General features: G+C 44.4%; 1 protein-coding gene across 1 annotated transcript in view; it reads left to right on the top strand.

The window, feature by feature from the left end:
* Window positions 1-21399, top strand: part of LOC121554258 (phospholipid-transporting ATPase ABCA1-like) — a 223508-nt gene that overhangs the window by 30581 nt on the left and 171528 nt on the right. Inside the window, exons 8-11 of the mRNA XM_045211911.1 lie at window positions 2569-2655; window positions 2951-3161; window positions 16254-16393; window positions 17166-17282. Of these exons, the coding sequence (XP_045067846.1) occupies window positions 2569-2655; window positions 2951-3161; window positions 16254-16393; window positions 17166-17282 (555 nt within the window). The remainder of the gene's footprint in view (window positions 1-2568; window positions 2656-2950; window positions 3162-16253; window positions 16394-17165; window positions 17283-21399) is intronic.

Genomic DNA, 21399 nt, shown 5'->3' with positions numbered 1-21399 from the left:
CCCAGAGGGGAAATTCGATTTGTCATCAGCATTGGACGCATAGCTACAGGGGACAATACAGCCATACATAAGAACACAAAGTCCTGATAGGACTGATGGCTGGTAGAACCAGTGCAATATACAGAGCATTCGGAAAGTATTCAGACCCCTTGACTTTTTACACATTTTGTTACGTTACAGCCTTATTCTAAAATTGATTAAATTGCATTTTCCCCTCATCAATTTACACACAATACCCCATAATGACAAAGCAAAAACAGGTTTTTAGAAATGTTTCCACATTTTGCGATTACAGCCTTGAGTCTTCTTGGGTATGAAGAATCTCCATGATGGTGGTGGCAGCATTATGCTGTGGGGATGTTTTACAGCGGTAGGGACTGGGAGACTAGTCAGGAACGAGAGAAACGGAGCAAAGTACATAGAGACCCTTGATGAAAACCTGCTCCAGAGTGCTCAGACTGGGGCGAAGGTTCACCTTCCAACAGGACAACAACCATAAGCACACAGCCAAGACAATGCAGGAGTGGCTTTGGGACAAGTCTCTGAATGTCCTTGAGTGGCCCAGCGAGATCCCTGACTTGAACCCAATCGAACATCTCTGGAGAGACCTGAAAATAGCTGTGCTGCGACGCTCCCCATCCAACCTGACAGAGATTGAGAGGATCTGCAGAGAAGAATGGGAGAAACTCCCCAAATACAGGTGTGCCAAGCTTGTAGTGTCATACCCAAGAAGACTCAAAGCTGTAATCGCTGCCAAAGGTGCTTTAACAAAGTACTGAGTAAAGAGTCTGAATAATAAATGTCAGTTTATTATTTTTAATACATTTGCAAACATTTATTTGTCATTATGGGGTATTCTGTGTAGATTGATGAGGACAAATATATAGTTAATCAAATGTAGAATAAGGCTGTCGCGTAACAAAAAACATGTAAAACATTAAGGGGTCTAAAATATTTTCCGAATGCACTGTACGACATCAATAGCATCAACAGAATCAACTACACATTATGAAACATCTTGAGATATAGCCCTTATCACATGGTAAATGTATAGTGAAAACCAGTCTTATTATGTTGTACAGTAAATTACACAGCTATTACTATTAGTTTTTGTCCCCAACTCATTTTCAGTCACATAATGGTCTGCATGGATGTTATGAACTCTGAAACAACAAAAATCTGAGGAGGTTATTTTGGGGGCATTCCTTCTGAAGTTACTGTACCCGTTGCAGTTCCCATTACATCTAGTAAGGTCACTGTCTTGGTAACCTTTGTGGTTTCTGAGTCCACAATGAAATTAGTGTTCTATTTTTGTAACACCATTCCATGCTCTAGCCTCCCTTGGAAACACAGCTGAGAAATGACAGATAATGTGGAGAATAAAGAGCGAAACATCATATAGTTTACCGAATGGCTCTGAGAGATTGCCTTGTGCCATGGGTCTACTTATCAAGCCATTAATACGATACAGTCCAAGACCTCTCTTTCTGCCCATTGACTACTTAGCTGTGATTTTAAGCTGTTTCACCCCATATTTCCTGAGTGAGATGCCGATGTTTTTCCAATCAGCGCGTCTCGGCTTCCTTGTGTATTGCTGCCAAGGGTAAAATTTAACTCAGAGTTCAAAAAGGGCTGCGGGATAAACAGGGATTCTAGTGACACCTCCTTGAATTTGTAAATTATCTGTGGCTTATACTTTTCATAAATACTAATGGGGGATTTAGGATTCATTTTCTCTCTTTAGCGCTCTCGCTCTATGGATTTGAGCTATATTGTTTTTCTCAGTGAAGGTCAACAGGGACTCATGTTAGCATACTCCTGACACATGGACATTATAGTGTTTTAAAGGACATGTGCAGTGGCTGGGCTGCCTTGTGCCATTGTGTTTTAGCCATCAGATATGTGGTATGGCTATGAATCATATTCCTGCCATTTTATAAAAATACATCCCCTTAAAACATTGTTGGGGAAGATATTGGTTTTGACATTGCTTGGACTAAAACTTACCACAGGCCTCATGAACCCAATAATTTTAAAAGAGGGCACTGTTGGAAAAAATGCAGTGTCTGGGCTGTTTTTCCATTGATACAGTAACTGTACTTTATATAGTGTTGTATATCCTCAAGCAACCATTGTTTTAAACTGAAGACATGCACCTGAAAAGAAAATGCAGAACTACTCTCTGTCGGACAGTTTTGTTGCAAATACCTGTGGTGTTTGAGGTAACATCTGAGGTGTTAGCTTAAAGTGGAAGTTCAGAATGTATAACTTAATCTTAGGTTTCTCACCGTGAAAGTAGTCTACTGGCAAGAATAAACTTTAATCCATTGTTTGGTTTTCTTTAAATAGCCACTACAAACATGAGCGAGCTTTAGCCAACGCTAGCTAAAAATCTATGGGAGTGATAGGGGCAACAGTGCAATTCAGATTGAGGAACCATCTAACATTAAGTTGTAAAATACAGAACTTACCCTTTAAAACACTGAGCCTGTTACAAACAAATACACATTATATATTGGATATAAATCAACAATGTTTGCTAAATCAACTTCTTATTCCCTCATTTAGCTACCTTCGGCTTTGGATTTGACTCCGTCCGAGACATTTGGATTAGTAAGAAAAACTACAGAGGATGCCTTACCCGTGATTGATGAGGTTGGTGTGGTAGTTATTTACCATCTGAAAGAATAGTGGGCCTACATGGAAATCCAATAACATTCAGTATTAGTTTCTGTCGAGAACACCTGTGTCGCCCAGTAACCCGGGCTTGTATGACTCATTGTAATCAATAACAGTAATGGAAAAATGAAGACAAGTCTATTGAGAAATTGCGTGATATTGGGTTGTATCATATCAATTAGTCGTCTTGAAGTAAATAAATTAAGTACTACACTGTCATGTTCTGATATTTTATTGTGCATCTTCCCCCAATGACACCCCACCAATGCAGATAAACAAGTTGCAGAACTCAATGTGGTTAAAGGCCGCTGATATGCTGGATTTCAGAGCAGACGCGTTTGGTAGTCTGAACATCCTACTTTGTGGTAAAGCACCAACCTCCAACTCCACAAAGACCACCATGCATTTCCCTGCTTTTGGAGCGATGAGGAATGACGCAGAAAATAATGAGACACTGGACAACGTCAGGAGCAGCAATTCCAGTAAGTATTGTTAATAGTGCACTCTGCCTTGACCTATCAAAATACTGACTTCAATTGCTGAAGCTTTAATTTTTTCATATTTACCACTGTATCAGTCCAAAATTGCATTTTAAACAAATAGGTGAATGGTTATTAGAGCCCCCCCCCCAAAGTTAGACTTTTGTTGCATTTAGGGGAGCTCATGTCTAATTCGACAGGGCTGAGCCCCCCTCGCCACCCCGCAATTCACACTGCATACAATATTTTTATCAGGGTGACCAGATAATTCCCTCAATGTTCTTACTTTGTTTTTGTGATTACATGTTTTGAGTTTACACAACAACAACAACAACAACAACAACAACAAATAATAATTTCTACAAAAATAAAATGACATTGACAGAACAGAACAGACATAACACACAGTCAACACCACACAATGTTATACATGGAGTACCCATGACCCCCCTGGGGGAGGAAGACAGACTGTGGAGAGAAAAGATCCCCCTGCGCGAGCTTTAAAACCAGCCCCTAAATAGAAGCATTCCAAAACATCGGGGACTAGTCTGCTGACATCATCTAGTAATGCATGATCTTTTCCCCACTTCAAAGAATAAACAGTAAGCCAATTTGAGGATAACAAAAGAATGAATACGATATTCCTACCTTGGCCTTGATAAAAATACTGGGAGTTATACTGTACATGCAGCTCCAGCCCATGAAAAATCACATAAGTAAAACACAATTGAATGTACAAATTTGGTCAAGCCTCCCACCCATCTCCTGCCGACAGCCCGTAGCAAACTTCTCAAATAGTAGAGATAGTCAGAAATTAACAAAAAAGGCTAAGAAAAGAGAGGCAACTCAGCCTACCAGTTGGTCCCTCATGGCGGAGGATATCCCTGCCCATGTTTGCACTGTGGACAGCCTCGTCCTATTACGTTTTGATGTTGTGCATTCCAAATTAATAATATTCTGAAAAACATCCAGTACATTTCAGGAGCCAGCCCCGAATTCCACCATAACTGCACAATAGTTTTCTTTGCTGCTGTAAATCCAGCTAGTAGAATTCTATGTTGAATAAGTGTCAAAGATAAAGATGAATCATCAGTCAGCAGGCACAGCAGGCACAGGCAAGGATCTGAGATAAGGTTAACCCTCATCATTCTTGACAGCACTGAGCATATGTCACTCCAAAATGTGGACAATCCCAGAACATATGCATCACAGTACCTACAGCATTGTTTGTACAGTGTGTGCAGATTGGATGTATTATTTTAATCAGAAAACATTTATATGGAGTTGCATATTCTCTGTGAATCAATTTGAGGTGAATGAGCTGATGGCTAAGATTCTTAGATGCCTCGCTCAGATTTGACCATATCCTATCCCAATCAGGGGTTAATTCCATCCTCTCCAACTCTGTCTCCCATACAACCTCCATTGGTAATTTCTTATAAGTCTTCCCTGTAAGTGTGTCGTATATCTCTGCTACTAGCCCTCTAGAACTCCTATCTGGACCTATCCAGCCTGCCATTGGGTGGCAAGGGCAAATTCCAGGGTACACCATAAGCCTTCATTGCTGAACTTAACTGCAGATACAGATAGTATGAGGATCCTGGCAGGGAATAGTCGTCTTCAATATCCTGAAATCTGCGCAAGCCAATCTCACTATAAATACATCTGTTTCTACATCTGCATTGCTTGCTGTTTGGCGTTTTAGGCTGGGTTTCTGTATAAGCACTTTGTGACATCTGCTGATATATACAGTTGAAGTAGGAAGTTTACATACACCTTAGCCAAATACATTTAAACTCAGTTTTTCACAATTCCTGACATTTTATCCTAGTAAAAAGTCCCTGTCTTACGTCAGTTAGGATCACCACTTTATTTTAAAAATGTGAAATGTTAGAATAATAGTAGAGAGTGTCAGAAGTTTACATACACTCAATTAGTATTTGGTAGCATTGCCTTTAAATTGTTTAACTTGGGTCAAACGTTTCGGGTAGCCTTGCACAAGCTTCCCACAATAAGTTGGGTGAATTTTGGCCCGTTTCTCCTGACAGAGCTGGTGTAACTGAGTCAGGTTTGTAGGCCTCCTTGCTCGCACACGCTTTTTCAGTTCTGCCCACAAATGTTCTATAGGATTGAGGTCAGGGCTTTGTGATGGCCACTCCAATACCTTGACTTTGTTGTTCTTAAGCCATTTTGCCACAACTTTGGAAGTATGCTTGGGGTCATTGTCCATTTGGAAGACCCATTTGTGACCAAGCTTTAACTTCCTGACTGATGTCTTGAGATGTTGCTTCAATATATCCACATAATTGTCCTTCCTCATGATGCCATCTATTTTGTGAAGTGCACCAGTCCCTCCTGCAGCAAAGCACCCCCACAACATGATGCTGCCACCCCCGTGCTTCACGGTTGGGATGGTATGCACTCACTAACTGTAAGTCGCTCTGGTAAGAGCGTCTGCTAAATGACTAAATGTCACGATCGTTGAAAGGAGTGGACCAATGCGCAGCGTGGAATGCGAACATACTTTTATTATATTCACCACACGAACAAAAACAACAAAACGATACGTGAAGTCCTTGGGTACATACACAAACCAACACGGAACAAGATCCCACAATACACTGTGGAAAACAGGCTGCCTAAATATGGTTCCCAATCAGAGACAACAAGCAACAGCTGATACTCGTTGCCTCTGATTGAGAACCACCCCGGCCAACACAGAAAACACATGAGCTAGATAATGAACCTAGAACACAAACACATAGAAACTACACACCCTGGCTGAACATAACAGAGTCCCAGAGCCAGGGCGTGACAGTACCCCCCCCCAAAGGCGCGGACTGCGACCGCGCCAAACATAAACCGAACAGGGGAGGGCCGGGTGGGCATTCCTCCTCGGAGGCGGCTCCGGGCTTGACCACCACCCTCCAACAATCCCCCCGTAGCGCCCCTGGTCCGGTCTGGCCCCGCTGGCTGGAGCTGGACTGGACATCGGTGGAGCGGATTGCTTAGGCTCCGGTGTGGAGCAGCTGACCGGTACCTGACCAGGCACCGGTGACCCAGGCACGGGCTGTGCCGGACTGACGACGCGCACCACAAGCTTGGTGCGGGGTGCAGGAACGGGCTGGACCGGACTGACGACGCGCACCACAGGCTTGGTGCGGGGAGCAGGAACGGACCGGGCTGACGACGCGCACCACAGGCTTGGTGCGGGGAGCAGGAACGGACCGGGCTGACGACGCGCACCACAGGCTTGGTGCGGGGAGCAGGAACGGGCCGGACCGGGCTGACGACGCGCACCCCTGGCTTGGTGCGGGGAGCAGGGACGGGCCGGACCGGGCTGCGACGCGCACCCCTGGCTTGGTGCGGGGAGCAGGAACGGGCCGGAACGGGCTGACGACGCGCACCACAGGCTTGGTGCGGGGAGCAGGAACGGGCCGGACCGGGCTGACGACGCGCACCCCAGGCTTGGTGCGGGGAGCAGGAACGGGCCGGAACGGGCTGACGACGCACACCCCTGGCTTGGTGCGGGGAGCAGGAACGGGCCGGACCGGGCTGATGACGCGCACCCCTGGCTTGGTGCGGGGAGCAGGAACAGGCCGGGCCGGGCTGGCGACGCGCACCATTGGCTTGGTGCGGGGAGCAGGAACAGGCCGGGCCGGGCTGGCGACGCGCACCATTTGCTTGGTGCGGGGAGCAGGAACAGGCCGGGCCGGGCTGGCGACGCGCACCATTGGCTTGGTGCGGGGAGCAGGAACAGGACGGGCCGGGCTGGCGACGCGCACCATAGGCTTGGTGCGAGGGGCAGGAACAGGCCGGACCGGGCTGGCGACGCGCACCATAAGCTTGGTGCGGGGAGCAGGAACGGGTCGGGCCGGACTGCGAACACGGACCACTAACTTAGTGCGGGGAGCAGGAACGGGTCGGGCCGGACTGGGAACACGCACCACTAACTTAGTGCGGGAAGCAGGAACGGGTCGGGCCGGACTGGGAACACGCACCACTAACTTAGTGCGGGGAGCAGGAACGGGTCGGGCCGGACTGGGAACACGCACCACTAACTTAGTGCGGGGAGCAGGAACGGGCCGGACCGGACTGGTGACACACACCACTTGCTTGGTGTGAGGAGCGGGACTGGGTTTCTTCATAACCCTCCGCTCCCTCAGCTGCCTACACAGTTCCTCTCGCCGTGCCTCTACTCTCTCCTTCTCCCTTATCGCCTCCAGTAGCTCCTCCCTCTGACCCACTAACTCCTGCTCCCTCTGGACCAATAGCCCCCTTAACCTGGTGGCCTCCTCTCCTATTCTCCCGATACGCCCTGTAGCTGCCTCCTGCTGCCCCGTCATCCATGCCGTGTGCCCCCCCCTAAAAAATTATTGGGGTTGCCTCTCGCCTGTCTGACGACGGCACTGTTGGCGCCGTACCTCCTCTCTCGCCAGGGCCTTAACTTTAGCCCATGGCCCTTTTCCCGCGAGCATGTCCTCCCAGGACCACCATTGGCCCACCTGGGCCATCGCCAACCTCTCCAGCTCCTTACCCGACGCTTGCTCCTGGACACGCTGCTTGGTCCTGTTTTGGTGGGATCTTCTGTCACGATCGTTGAAAGGAGTGGACCAATGCGCAGCGTGGAATGCGAACATACTTTTATTATATTCACCACACGAACAAAAACAACAAAACGATACGTGAAGTCCTTGGGTACATACACAAACCAACACGGAACAAGATCCCACAATACACTGTGGAAAACAGTCTGCATAAGTATGGTTCCCAATCAGAGACAACAAGCAACAGCTGATACTCGTTGCCTCTGATTGAGAACCACCCCTGCCAACACAGAAAACACATGAGCTAGATAATGAACCTAGAACACAAACACATAGAAACTACACACCCTGGCTCAACATAACAGAGTCCCAGAGCCAGGGCGTGACACTAAAATGTAATGTAAATGTGTTCTTCGGCTTGCAAGTACCCCCTTTTTCCTCCAAACATAACGATGGTCATTATGGCCAAACAGTTCTATTTTTGTTTCATCAGACCAGAGGACATTTCTCCAAAGAGTACGATCTTTGTCCCCATGTGCAGTTGCAAACCGTAGTCTGGCTTTTTTATGGCGGTTTTGGAACAGTGGCTTCTTCCTTGCTGAGTGGCCTTTCAGGTTATGTCGATATAGGACTCGTTTTACTGTGGATATAGATACTTTTGTACCTATTTCCTTCAGCATCTTCACAAGGTCCTTTGCTGTTGTTCAGGATTGATTGGCACTTTCCGCACCAAAGTACATTCATCTCTAGAGACAGAATGCGTCTCCTTCCTGAGCGGTATGACGGCTGCGTGGTCCCATGATGTTTACACTTGCGTACTATTGTTTGTACAGATGAACATGGTACCTTCAAGCATTTGGAAATTGCTCCCAAGGATGAACCAGACTTGTGGAGGTCTACAATTGTTTTTCTGAGGTCTTGGCAGATTTCTTTTGATTTTCCCATGATGTCAAGCATAGAGGCACTGAGTTTGAAGGTAAGCCTTGAAATACATCCACAGGTACACCTCCAATTGACTCAAATGATGTCAATTAGCCTATCAGAAGCTTATAAAGCCATGGCATAATTTTCGGGAATTTTCCAAGCTGTTTAAAGGCACAGTCAACTTAGTGTATGGAAACTTCTGACCCACTGGAATTGTGATACAGTGAATTATAAGTGAAATAATCTGTCTGTAAACAATTGTTGGAAAAATTACTTGTGTCATACACGAAGTAGATGTCCTAACCGACTTGTCAAACCAAAATTTGTTAACAAGAAATGTGTGGAGTGGTTGAAAAACGAGTTTTAATGACTCCAACTTATGTGTATGTAAACTTCCGACTTCAACTGTAAAGGGCTTTATAAATACATTTGATTTTATTTGAAATAAATGTGATCCTTCAAAACATAAACACAAGAGGCCTGTGTGAAAGGATGTCCACCTGTCATTAAATGGAAATTGTTCCATATTAGAGATAACTGATGGAATTTTGTCTGATGACCTATGACCTTTTCCACCCTCTTCCATATATTCAAGGAGTTCAGAACTATGATACCAAACCTAAAACTAAGATATTTTCTACCAACCCCAGCAAATACAAACTGTTCTAGTCGATGCGGTTTAACCAGATCAGATTCAATAGCTCTCCAAGGTACAACTGCTTGACGGTCCATTCACACTCGTAATGCTCTTATTTGAAAAGCCCAATAATAGAAATTGAGATTCGGGACAGCTAATCCTCCTGTGCATTTAGCACGCTGCAAAGTAGTGAGTTTGATTATAGCCTGTTTTCCACTCCATATAAAGTTAGAGATAAACGTTGGAGGTGGCGATAAAGGGATCATAAAAAGTTAACCCGGGGCAAGATATTCATTTTTACTGTGGTAACTCTGCCCTGTAACAATAGTTAGATTAAACCACCTCTGCAAATCCTTTTTAATTCTTTGCAACTGGCCACATAAGTTGTCTCTAACAATTTTCTGCAAAGTAGGATGTATTTTAACCTCCAAATAAGTAAGGCTGGTGCTTAGTCCCCTGTAGCTCAGTTGGTAGAGCTTGGTGCTTGCAACGCCAGGGTTGTGGGTTCGTTTCCCACGGGGGGCCAGTATGAAAATGTATGCACTCACTAACTGTAAGTCGCTCTGGATAAGAGTGTCTGCTAAATGACGTAAATGTAAATGTATTGGTTCCAAAGAGGGTAACTGAGCATTCTTAGCTGCTTCATTTAAAGTAAGTAACACAGATTCGGTCCAGTTTATCTTGTATCCTGCCAGCTCTTTAAACTCATCAAACAACTCCAGTACATGAGAGAGAGAGGACCCAACATTGGATAGGAACAGAAGGATGTCATCTGCATGACGTGAGATAAAGTGTGTAGACCCATGAATTGCAATTGGAGAGATAGTCATACTTTGTCTGACAGCCTGTGCAAGGGGCTCTAGTGACAGAGCAAAAAGCAGTGGGGACATAGGACAACCTTGTTTAGATCCGCGTTGTAATGGAAATGGAGACGATTGACAGGTGCCAGTTGTCACTGAAGCAGTCGGGCTGTTATATAATGTTTTTATCATAGAGATTAAATTATGATCAAACTCAAACTGCTCCAAAACCATCCATACATATCCCCATTCTAACCGGTTGAATGCCTTTTCATTATCAAGAGACAAAACAACGTAGTCGTGAGGTAAATTGTCAGCAATGTCAATAACATGCAGTAACCTGTGTACATTATCTGCAGCCAATCTCCCTTTAACAAAGCCAGTTTGGTCATGGTGTATTAACTTACACACCAAGAGATCAATACACATGGCCAATACTTTTGCATCCCCACAAATCAGGGAGACGAGTCGGTAACTAGAACATTCGAGCGGGTCTTTTCCCTTCTTCTGTAACAGAGTAATTAATTTGACATTTTAGTCATTTAGCAGACGCTCTTATCCAGAGCGACTTACAGTTAGAGTGCATACATTTTTTATACTGGCCCCCCGTGGGAATCTAACCCACAACCCTGGCGTTGCAAACACCATGTTCTACCAACTGAGCTACACGTGACCTAATTAATGAAATGTTCTGGTCCCTAACGAGTGACCAAATCAGTCCAAAATCACGGGACCAACTTTATCCCATAGAACCAGGGATCCCATCAAGCAGGGGAGATTTCCCTTTTTGTAGAGCCCTGACCACATCCCCTAGCTCTTCTAAGGTTATGGGTTGTTCCAGCAGCTCTGTCTAAACATCCCATTTAGGTAAAGCCAAATTCTGCATAAATAACATGCACCTTTGCATATGAAGTGTAGCTTCTGATGAGTAAAGGGCACTATAAAAATATATAAAAAAAATAATTTATTGCTTTAGGGTCTGTGCGTATACCATTAATTGATGCCTTCGACTCATTCTGCTTCAGCTGCAGAGCAAGCAATCTACTAGGTATGTCCCTATTACATGCAGTAACGTTAAAGACAACAGAGGATGCATATTTCAGTCCAAAGGCAACTTAGCTACGTTAATTATCCAACCTGAGACTGGGTTGTAATCATCCATACATGTTATGGCAGTCTTCCTCCTGAACCATTGTTGTGTTTCTTGATAGTTTAGCTAGCTAGCCAGCCAACTACTCCCCCTACTACTAACAGTAAGTTGCTTACCTTTATCAAAAAAAAAAAAGTATTCTTTCAGTTCAGAAGAAACACTATTTATCCATATGGTTCAGTAAAGTCCTCACAACAAAACCACTCGCCACGCCAGTTACTTCGTAAACTCGGTTCTGTGAAGCACAGAGCTGTAGCTAAGGTTAGCTTATCTCTACTAACAATAGCCAAACAATTCAAGGACCTAGCTAGCAAGCTAGTCAGCCACAACACAGTGGCTACTGCTCCATCCCGGGGTGAAGAGATGTCCATCTCCTATGTGACTTTGTCTTCTCTGCGATCCAAACCGGGACAGGCGCTGCGGCCTGGGTCGGAAGTCCTGTTCGCCTCAAATGTTGATCAGAATAAATCCTCTGCCTCCCTGGTTGAGTTGAAGATAAACCTGTTGCCTCAATGTGTTAGCTTACGAGAGCAGGATATTGCAGAAATGGCTGTAGACCAAGTGCCGTCATCTTCTTCTTTACCGGAGTGAATGCAGTTCTCTTCTTTGTGGTCTCTGCACTGTAACCGGAAAGAACTGCAGATGTTGGTGTTTGTGCTTGATGGGGAAAACGGCCCTCGCCCCTTGCAGGATAGCCTGGTGTAATCCAGCAGTTTAAAGATCAGGGTGTGTGGCCACTCAGGCTCAATGTTTTTGCTGAATACGCGGTGAGCCCTCTCGATGCAGATGTCCCAGCCTACCAATGAAGGGCTCCAAATTGGCAGGTTTCTTTTTAGGAACCAACGGCGTCCGACCCTTCCTCGGAGTTGTCAAGTCCCACCAATTTCAAATTTGACGTAAGATTTCTGTCCACCATTTCTGTCACTTTTAAGGACGTACTCAATATTTTTTTCGTTGTTTGTCATCTTTCGTTTGTTCTCGCGCACCTTGGAGTGAAGCTGGTCATATTTCCCCTTGGTCTGATTAAGCGACTTGCTCAAGCCTTCCACGGCCAAGGCATTGACTGAATCGTTGGCTTTAGTCACCTGGACCTGCAAAGCTGCAGTCTTTGGTGTCAGAATGTTGTCCACAGCCTTTTCCATGGCTGAGGTAACAATAGCATCCAGGCTGCAATGTTGTTCCTCCATAGCCTGTCTAGAGGCCTGCAAAATGGCGTTGTTGAGCTCTTTATAGAGGCTCTCAGTTTCCCTGAATGTCTTCTTCACCGGAGGGCTTGCATCTTTTCTTTTGACCCCACCTTTGTACATTGACATGTTCCAAGGTTGTTAGTAATACTTTAAATCTCAACACTTATGAAAATAACAAATTTAGAAGGAATTGGAGGTGAGCTGAGAAATCAAGCTTGCATCGTTGTCAAAGGTCACGTGACCCTCCCCTCAACTTTCTTACAATGTTAGTGCTATGCTCCTAGAATGATAAAATCAGTTTTGAACAGTCCATGGAGGTTTCTTTCATGTGTAAATGCTATCTTACTGTTAAGGAATTGTGTTGTACAACAGTTCATGTAGAAACATGTATGACAATTATTGTGATATTTATAGCCGTTTTCGAATATTAGAAATAATGATAGATCCATAGGTTATTTTTTTATATCAAGCCTTGGAATAGCGTATTATTATTATTATTGTGCAAAGGGCTTATTATGCAGTCTTGGATTCGTTTAGGGGTCAAAATAGCAATGTTGGGTAATGTATACACAGCTCAGACATGGCACTCTACCATGTTCAGAAATTACATTCATCAATGCTTCAAAGGTCACATTTGTCATGTGGACATGTATGATTCCCCTGATCACTGAAGTATTGTTCTGAGAAATGGGCTTCAATAGGCTTCCTCCAATGACAACAAATCCATTTAGTATAACAGTTACCTGCTAGGCATACACATGCGGTTGCAATTCCCAATGACATTAAAATATGTTGCCCGTTTTTTTTGTCTGTTTTCCAAAAATGGTAATGTTTTAAAATGCAGCCGAGCCCTTGTCTGTTCAGCTTGACAAATAGTTGGGTGCTAAGATATTCATCTATGTTTTTCAGAGTGGAAAAGTTTTCTGAGGCCAGGAGACGCCAAACTAAAAAACGAGAGAATCTTAAACCTTACCAGGTGTCACGCCCTGGCCTATAGAACTCTAGCTAGTTTGGTCAGAGTGTGAATATATTCTAGGTATTGTATTTCTATGTTAGGCCGGGTGTGATTCCCAATCAGAGGCAGCTGTCGCTCGTTGTCTCTGATTGGGGATCATACTTAGGCAGCCAGTTTTCCTGCCTGCGTTGTGGGATTTTGTTATGTTCATGTTAAGGCTTGTGTGTTAGCCTTTGGACCGTCACGGTTAAGTTTGTTGTTTTGGTTACTGTTTCGTGTGTTTATTAGTTAATAAACATGTTCGCCGTTCCTTAACGTATGTGACACCAGGGATCGGACATGTCAAGTCAACCTATTTATTTACAGTGCCGAGTTCCTCATTACACAAATGTTTTTGTCCCTCCGCTTACCACCGAGCACAATTTCTCAAGTGTAATGTCTTTTGGATTGTACTAATTAGGGGCGGCTCTATCCTGTTCCATTAATTGCCTGTTAGTTCGAGGATCCGCAGAAAAAAACTTGAGATTTTAATACGTTTGGCTTTTCCCGGGAATAAAGTTACACCCTAAAGTGGATTTGTGTGCTGGTGCCACTACAAATTAGTAAAACAATGCAGCAGCCATTTGAAATGAGTGCCAACTCCTCTGTCTGCATGCTAATAGCTTTACTTGCTTATTTTTATTGTTCTGTACAGTACATGAGTATGGGAATGTACATGTCTCTTTACAATTAACCAATATACAGTACGTCTCATTTGCAAGACTCAAAGTGTACTCTGTGGAATAATAAAATAGCAACAATAAAGGCTATAAAAGTTGCTTGGTAATTACCCCCCCCCAAAAATACCCCACCCAAATTAATTTCTGTTGGCATTAGGCACCATCCAATAGCATCATTAAAGAAAATAACAGGGTAGTAAACTGCTGTCCGTGGCAGCATTTTCAAAAGATGGCCTCGCACAATGGAGAAATGAGATTAGCCCTTTGAATCGATTGTTTACACCCCCCACTGTGCTTGGGAAACACATATCATAGAAAAAAAGGTGTGCATAGGGCATTGAAATGTATGATGGATAGAGCCTATAGCAGTTCTCTCCAACCCTGTTCCTGTAGAGCTACCTTCCTGTAGGTTTTTAATCCAACCCAAGTCGTAACTAACCTGATTCAGCTGATCAACCAGCTAATTATTAGAATCAGGTGCACTAGATTAGGGTTAGAGCGAAATATCTTCAGGATGGTAGCTCTCCAGGAACAGGGTTGGATTCCTGGGCCCAGTTTCCCAAAAGCATCTTAAGGCTAAGTTCATTGTTAGAAACACAATGATCCTATGGTTGTAACAATACATTTAGCCTTAAGATGCTTTTGGGAAACCAGGCCCTGGCCTATTGCATACAGAGTGATATTTTAATTTTTTTGTACAGGGAGGCTCCTGTGAACTGACATGTTTGTAAAACATTGATTGCCCTTAGTTGGATGTAGAAGTTGCAGTAGAGCAGTGTTTGTACATGTTAGTGTACATTTGTGTGTGTGTGTCTGCACAAATATTATGTTTGTATCTGTGTGTGAGTGACGAAAGGAATATTGTATGCCTTTCGCTTTAGAGAAAGTCGTGTTTGAATGACATTCCGGAGAGTTCTATTTGAATGTTGGAAGCGGTCCAGTCTGAGTGAGTGATGTGTGTGTTAGTCACGTTAGGTAGGTGTGTGACTGTGTGTGTACGTGTCCAGAGTAAAGTGTCCGTGTGTGTGTGAGCGAGTCTTGTTTCTGCACTGTGCCGAACTCAAATGTATTACATTCGCCAGGTAAGATGAGGGACTGACTAGAGGCTCTGAGCAATTACTTGGCTGCACCTCCCTGATTAAAATATGGATTCAGTTCCTCACCGCCACCATTGTGTGATAAATCGGACACCTTTGGTCAGAATATGATGGTACGTCACAGTTTTCGGGGAGAGAAATATTAATACGAATAAGAATGGGTGGAAGAGATTCATCCTGATATCAATATTTATTGAAAGGAGAGCTCTAAGCCATGTGACACTTTGTTCTTCCTGTCTAAGCCATGTGATTATAGGAAATTATGTGTGGTCAGGGGAAACAGCTGTCCGGAGTGAGGGCGGCCATTACACTCGACAGAGTCTCCCCGGAGCACCTGAGAAGGGATGGCCGCAAGACAAAAGGCTAACGTTTATTGCACATCCTGCACTCAAAATGGCCACAAATCACTGACGGGATAGGTAGCCAGCGGTTAAGGGAGCACTGTCATAAAAGAGGTGGAAGAGGCTTTTGGGTCGAGATGACGAGCCAAGTATAGACCTACGCACCTGAGTCCATGCAGACGGACAGACAGACGCACATAGAAGTACAGACAGTTAGACTAAGACACAGCGACACATAGAGGTGGACAGAAACAGACACAGATATAGAGACAGGCAGGCAGACAGACAAATATAGGCAGACAGGCAGGCAAACAGACAGACATACCGGTAAACAGAGACGCTGGACAGGACAGACTGACACATCCTCACACCCCTAGAGAAACACAAACAAGTGAAGGTTGCAGCACCTTTCACCGTGCTGTTCCCACAGGTCTATGGTCCTGTGTAACCTACACAGCGCTCCAACCGACCTGGCAACATTCACATTGGCAGATTGGATAAATGAATAATGATCCCAATGCAGCTGAGCATATTGACTTGTTTTCTCCCTCAGTGTTGAGCACTCCTGGCTCCCAACTCCTACTGTATGTATTCAGCTGTGCTAGTCTGCTGTATAAATATTATTGCTCACTTCCTTCCTCTGTCCCCAGCCATTGTGTTATTAGCTACACATTAATGGAGTCGTTCGTGTATTTACACATGTTTTTGAGTGTACAATAGATTTTTCTCTCTCACCAGGTGCCTTCTGCAAAGTACTGATTGACACTCTTGAGGGAACTCCTGGCCTACGTAATGTTTGGAGTACGTTTCGGCCCCTAATCCAAGGGAAGGTCCTTTACACCCCTGATACACCTGCAACTAGACTAATGGTGAAAGAGGTAAAGCAAAGGAGAAACTCATATTGTATGCACACATTATGTCTGCCAGGGTTGGTGTCAATTTGAATTTAAGTCAGTCAAGTAGACTGAAAGAAAATGGATGTCTGCAAGACTGTGGAATCTGTGTTCACAACACTCAAAACAGTGTGGGGGATATTGACTTTGGGTGTCTATGTAAATAGCTTGAATAATTAAAAAGTTTGCGATTGTATCTAATTGCATATTTTCACTTCACGAATCATACCAAGACGGGGCATTTAGGTTAGCTGGTAAATAAAAACGTGATGATACACGCTGTGAACATCTCTCCAGAAACCGAAAAGAAAGAGCCAGAGAGAGGAGATAGAAAATACACTCAGGGGAGATTATCTATTTTTCATGACGTTTCTCCCGATATTAACATCATTTTGATAACTGCATAAACAAACCAAACCAATGGTGAGAAGCTGTAGGGAATTGGATTTGGAGAATATCCAGTAAGATATTGGATGAGCGGATCCACCGACTTCACAGCGAGCGGCTCGGTCTTGCCACAGGGGCCTGTCTTTACACCCGGCGCAGCCCAATTGTTTACATCTCAGTGCAAATAACCCAGTTTACATTCGTCACAATGGTGATAGGTGAAAATACGAAGAAGCAGTGTGTTCTCAAGGTCAGATTGGCTGCGAAATAAATGTGATAGCACAGTGGGAATGCCTTGAAATGGAGGAGGGGTAGAGATGGAATTTTCCATATTTTAATCACCACACTGTATCTCTCTATCTTGTTTCAGGCAAATAGCACATTCAACGCGTTGGCCATGTTGAAAGAGCTGGCGGAAGCATGGGAGGATTTTGGACCACTTGTTTGGGACTACTTTCAAAATGGCCCCCAAGTCAGTGCACTCAGGGTAAGATTCATGACTCCTTCAACAGAAACATGGAAACCTGATGTACTGCACTGGAGAGCTGGTTTACATATGCCAGATGTTTATTTTTATTTTTTATTTAACCTTTATTTAACCAGGTAGGCCAGTTGAGAACAAGTTCTCATTTACAACTGCGACCTGGCCAAGATAAAGCAAAGCAGTGCGATAAAAACAACAACAACACAGAGTTACACATGGGATAAACAAAACAGACAGTCAATAACACAATAGAAAATCTATATACAGTGTGTCCAAATGTAGTAAGTTATTGAGGGAAGGCAATAAATAGGCCATAGTGCAAAATAATTACAATTTAGTATTAACACTGGAGTGATAGATGTGCAGAAGATGATGTGCAAATAGAGATACTGGGGTGCAAATTAGCAAAATAAATAACAATATGGGGATGAGGTAGTTGGGTGGGCTAATTACAGATGGGCTGTGTACAGGTGCAGTGATCGGTAAGCTGCTCTGACAACTGATGCTTAAAGTTAATGAGGGAGATAAGCGTCTCCAGCTTCAGAGATTTTTGCAGTTCGTTCCAGTCATTGGCAGCAGAGAACTGGAAGGAATGGCGGCCAAAGGAGGTGTTGGCTTTGGGGATGACCAGTGAGATATACCTGCTGGAGTGCATATTACGGGTGGGTGTTGCTATGGTGACCAATGAGCTAAGATAAGGCAGGGATTTGCCTAGCAGAGATTTATAGATGACCTGGAGCCAGTGAGTTTGGCGATGATAGACAAGGCTGAGTGACTTGTCATACATGAGTATCACTGTCTTATCTATGGTGATTATATTTCATGTCAATGTAAGTGAGAAAATTAAAATAAGAGTTGGTTTTATTAGTCAAATCCAGATGAAAAGAGCTTTAATGTCAATATAAACTCAGCAAAAAAAGAAACGTCCCTTTTTCAGGATCCTGTCTTTCAAAGATAATTCGTAAAAATCCAAATAACTTCACAGATCTTCATTGTAAAGGGTTTAACACTGTTTCCCATGCTTGTTCAATGAACCATAAACAATTAATGAACATGCACCTGTGGAACGGTCGTTAAGACACTAACAGCTTACAGACGGTAGGCAATTAAGGTCACAGTTATGAAAACTTAGGACCTTAAAGAGACCTTTCTACTGACTCTGAAAAATACCAAAAGAAAGATGCCCAGGGTCCCTGCTCATCAGTGTGAACGTGCCTTAGGCATGCTGCAAGGAGGCATGAGGACTGCAGATGTGGCCAGGGCAATAAACAGTGCTCAGACTGTCCGCAATAGGCTGAGAGAGGCTGGACTGAGGACTTGTAGGCCTGTTGTAAGGCAGGTCCTCACCAGACATCACCGGCAACAACGTCGCCTATGGGCACAAACCCACCGTCGCTGGACCAGACAGGACTTCTCTTCACTGACGAGTCGCGGTTTTGTCTCACCAGGGGTTATGGTCGGATTCGCGTTTATTGTCGAACGACTGAGTGTTACACCGAGGCCTGTACTCTGGAGCGGGATCGATGTGGAGGGTCCGTCATGGTCTGGGGCGGTGTGTCACAGCATCATCGGACTGATCTTGTTGTCATTGCAGGCAATCTCAACGCTGTGCGTTACAGGGAAGACATCCTCCTCCGTCATGTGGTACCCTTCCTGCAGGCTCATCCTGACATGACCCTCCAGCATGACAATGCCACCAGCCATTCTGTGCGTGATTTCCTGCCAGACAGATATGTCAGTGTTCTGCCATGGCCAGCAAAGAGCCCGGCTCTCAATCCCATTGAGCACGTCTGGGACCTGTTGGATCGGAGGTTGAGGGCTAGGGCCATTCCCCCAGAAATGTCTGGGAACTTGCAGGTGCCTTGATGGAAGAGTGGGGTAACATCTCACAGCAAGAACTGGCAAATCTGGTGCAGTCCATGCGGAGGAGATGCACTGTAGTACTTAATGCAGCTGGTGGACACACCAGATACTGACTGTTACTTTTGATTTTGACCACCCCTTTGTTCAGGGACACATTATTCAATTTCTCTTAGTCACATGTCTGTGGAACTTGTTCAGTTTATGTCTCAGTTGTTGTATCTTGTTATGTTCATACAAATATTTACACATGTTAAGTTAGCTGAAAATAAACACTGTTGTAAGTGAGAGGACGTTTCTTTTTTTGCTGAGTTTACACCAGTGGAGGCTCCTCAGAGGAAGAAGGGGAGGACCATCCTCCTCAGTGAATTTAATAGAAATTCTAGTAGTGAAACATTAAAAAGTTATCCTTTTTAGATAAAACTATACTAAATATATTCACGTCACCAAATAATTGATTAAACCACTGTTTTGCAATGAAGGGATTCAGTAGCCCCAAGAGCACTCTGTAGGTTAGCACTATGGTGTAGCCGGAGGACAGCTAGCTTCCGTCCTCCTCTGGGTACATTGACTTCAACCTATCAGAGCTCTTGCAGCATGAACTGACATGTTGTCCTCCCAATCAAAGGATCAGAGAATGAATCTAATACTGAAAGCATAAGCTACAGCTTGTTAGCATTACAGTGCATAACATGTGAGCACTTAACTAGTGGATGTTTAGCCTACTCAAACACCCGGCTCAAACAGAGAGGGATGCTATGTTAGCTAGCTGGCTATGGCTATCCAACACTGGAACTTTTCCAAGTCAAGGTAAGCTTTTGGTTTTATTAATTTATTGTTTCCGGGGCCCACCGGTGTAACTGCTCAACTGCTTAATGACTGTACACTGTACTGCATGATTGTAGTGGGCTACTAACACGTTAGTTCTAGTAGCTATGTTGACTATGACGTTAGCTAATATGGTGACAACGATGTAGGCAGTGTTTAGCGTTTGTGATATGAAGGTTTGGCTTGTAACGTTTTTTTCGCCTGGTCACAGACAGCTGATGTGTTGTGCAGGTGAGAAGAGGAGAGTGCGTAGATGCGAGAAATAATTATACAATGATCAAAGGGATCATGCTGTTTTGTACAGTGCATTTGGAAAGTATTCAGACCCCTTGACTTTTTCCACATTTTGTTACGTTACAGCCTTCTTCTAAAAGTGATTAAATAAAACATTTTCCTCATCAATCTACACACAATACCCAATAATGCCGAAGCAAAAAACAGGTTTTTATACATTTTTGCAAATGTATAAAAAAGTAAAAACTGAAACACCTTATTTACATAAGTATTCAGACCCTTTGCCATGAGACTCAAAATTGAGCTCAGGTGCATACTTTTTCCACTGATCATCCTTGAGATGTTTCTTTATTGGAGTCCACCTGTGGTACAGTCAATTGATTGGAAATGACTTGGAAGGGCACACACCTGTCTACATAAGGTCCCACAGTTGACAGTGCATGTCAGAGCAAAAACCAAGCCATGAGGTTGAAGGAATTGTCCATAGAGCTCCGAGACGGGATTGTGTCGAGGCACAGATCTGGGGAAGGGTACCAAAAAATCTCTGCAGCATTGAATGTACCCAAGAACACAGTGGCCGCCCGGCCAAACAGAGCAATCGGGGGAGAAGGGCCTTGGTCAGGTAGGTGACCAAGAACCCGATGGTCACTCTGACAGAGCTCCAGAGTTCCTCTGTGGAGATGGGAGATCCTTCCAGAAGGTCAACCATCTCTGCAGCACTCCACCAATCAGGCCTTTATGGTAGAGTGGCCAGAAGCCACTCCTCAGTAAAAGGCACATGACAGCCCACTTGGAGTTTGCAAAAAGGCACCGAAAGGACTCTCAGACCATGAGAAACAAGATTGAACTCTTTGGCCTGAATGCCAAGCATCAAGTCTGGAGGAAACCTGGCACTACGGTGAATCATGGTGGTGGCAGCATCATGCTGTGGGGATGGTTTTCAGCGGCAGGGACCCGGAGACTAGTCAGGATCGAGGGAAAGATGAACAGAGAAAAGTACAGAGAGATCCTTGATGAAAACCTGCTCCAGAGCGCTCAGGACCTCAGACTGGGGCGAAGGTTCACCTTCCAACAGGACAACGACCCTAAGCACACAGCCAAGACAAAGCAGGAGTGACTTTGGGACAGGTCTCTGAATGTCCTTGAGTGGCCCAGCCAGAGCCCGGACTTAAACCCGATTGAACATTTCTGGAGAGAC

The sequence above is a fragment of the Coregonus clupeaformis genome, chromosome 39 (assembly GCF_020615455.1).
Source record: "Coregonus clupeaformis isolate EN_2021a chromosome 39, ASM2061545v1, whole genome shotgun sequence".
Lineage (NCBI taxonomy): Eukaryota > Metazoa > Chordata > Actinopteri > Salmoniformes > Salmonidae > Coregonus > Coregonus clupeaformis.
This window is presented reverse-complemented; position numbering and strand designations above follow the sequence as displayed.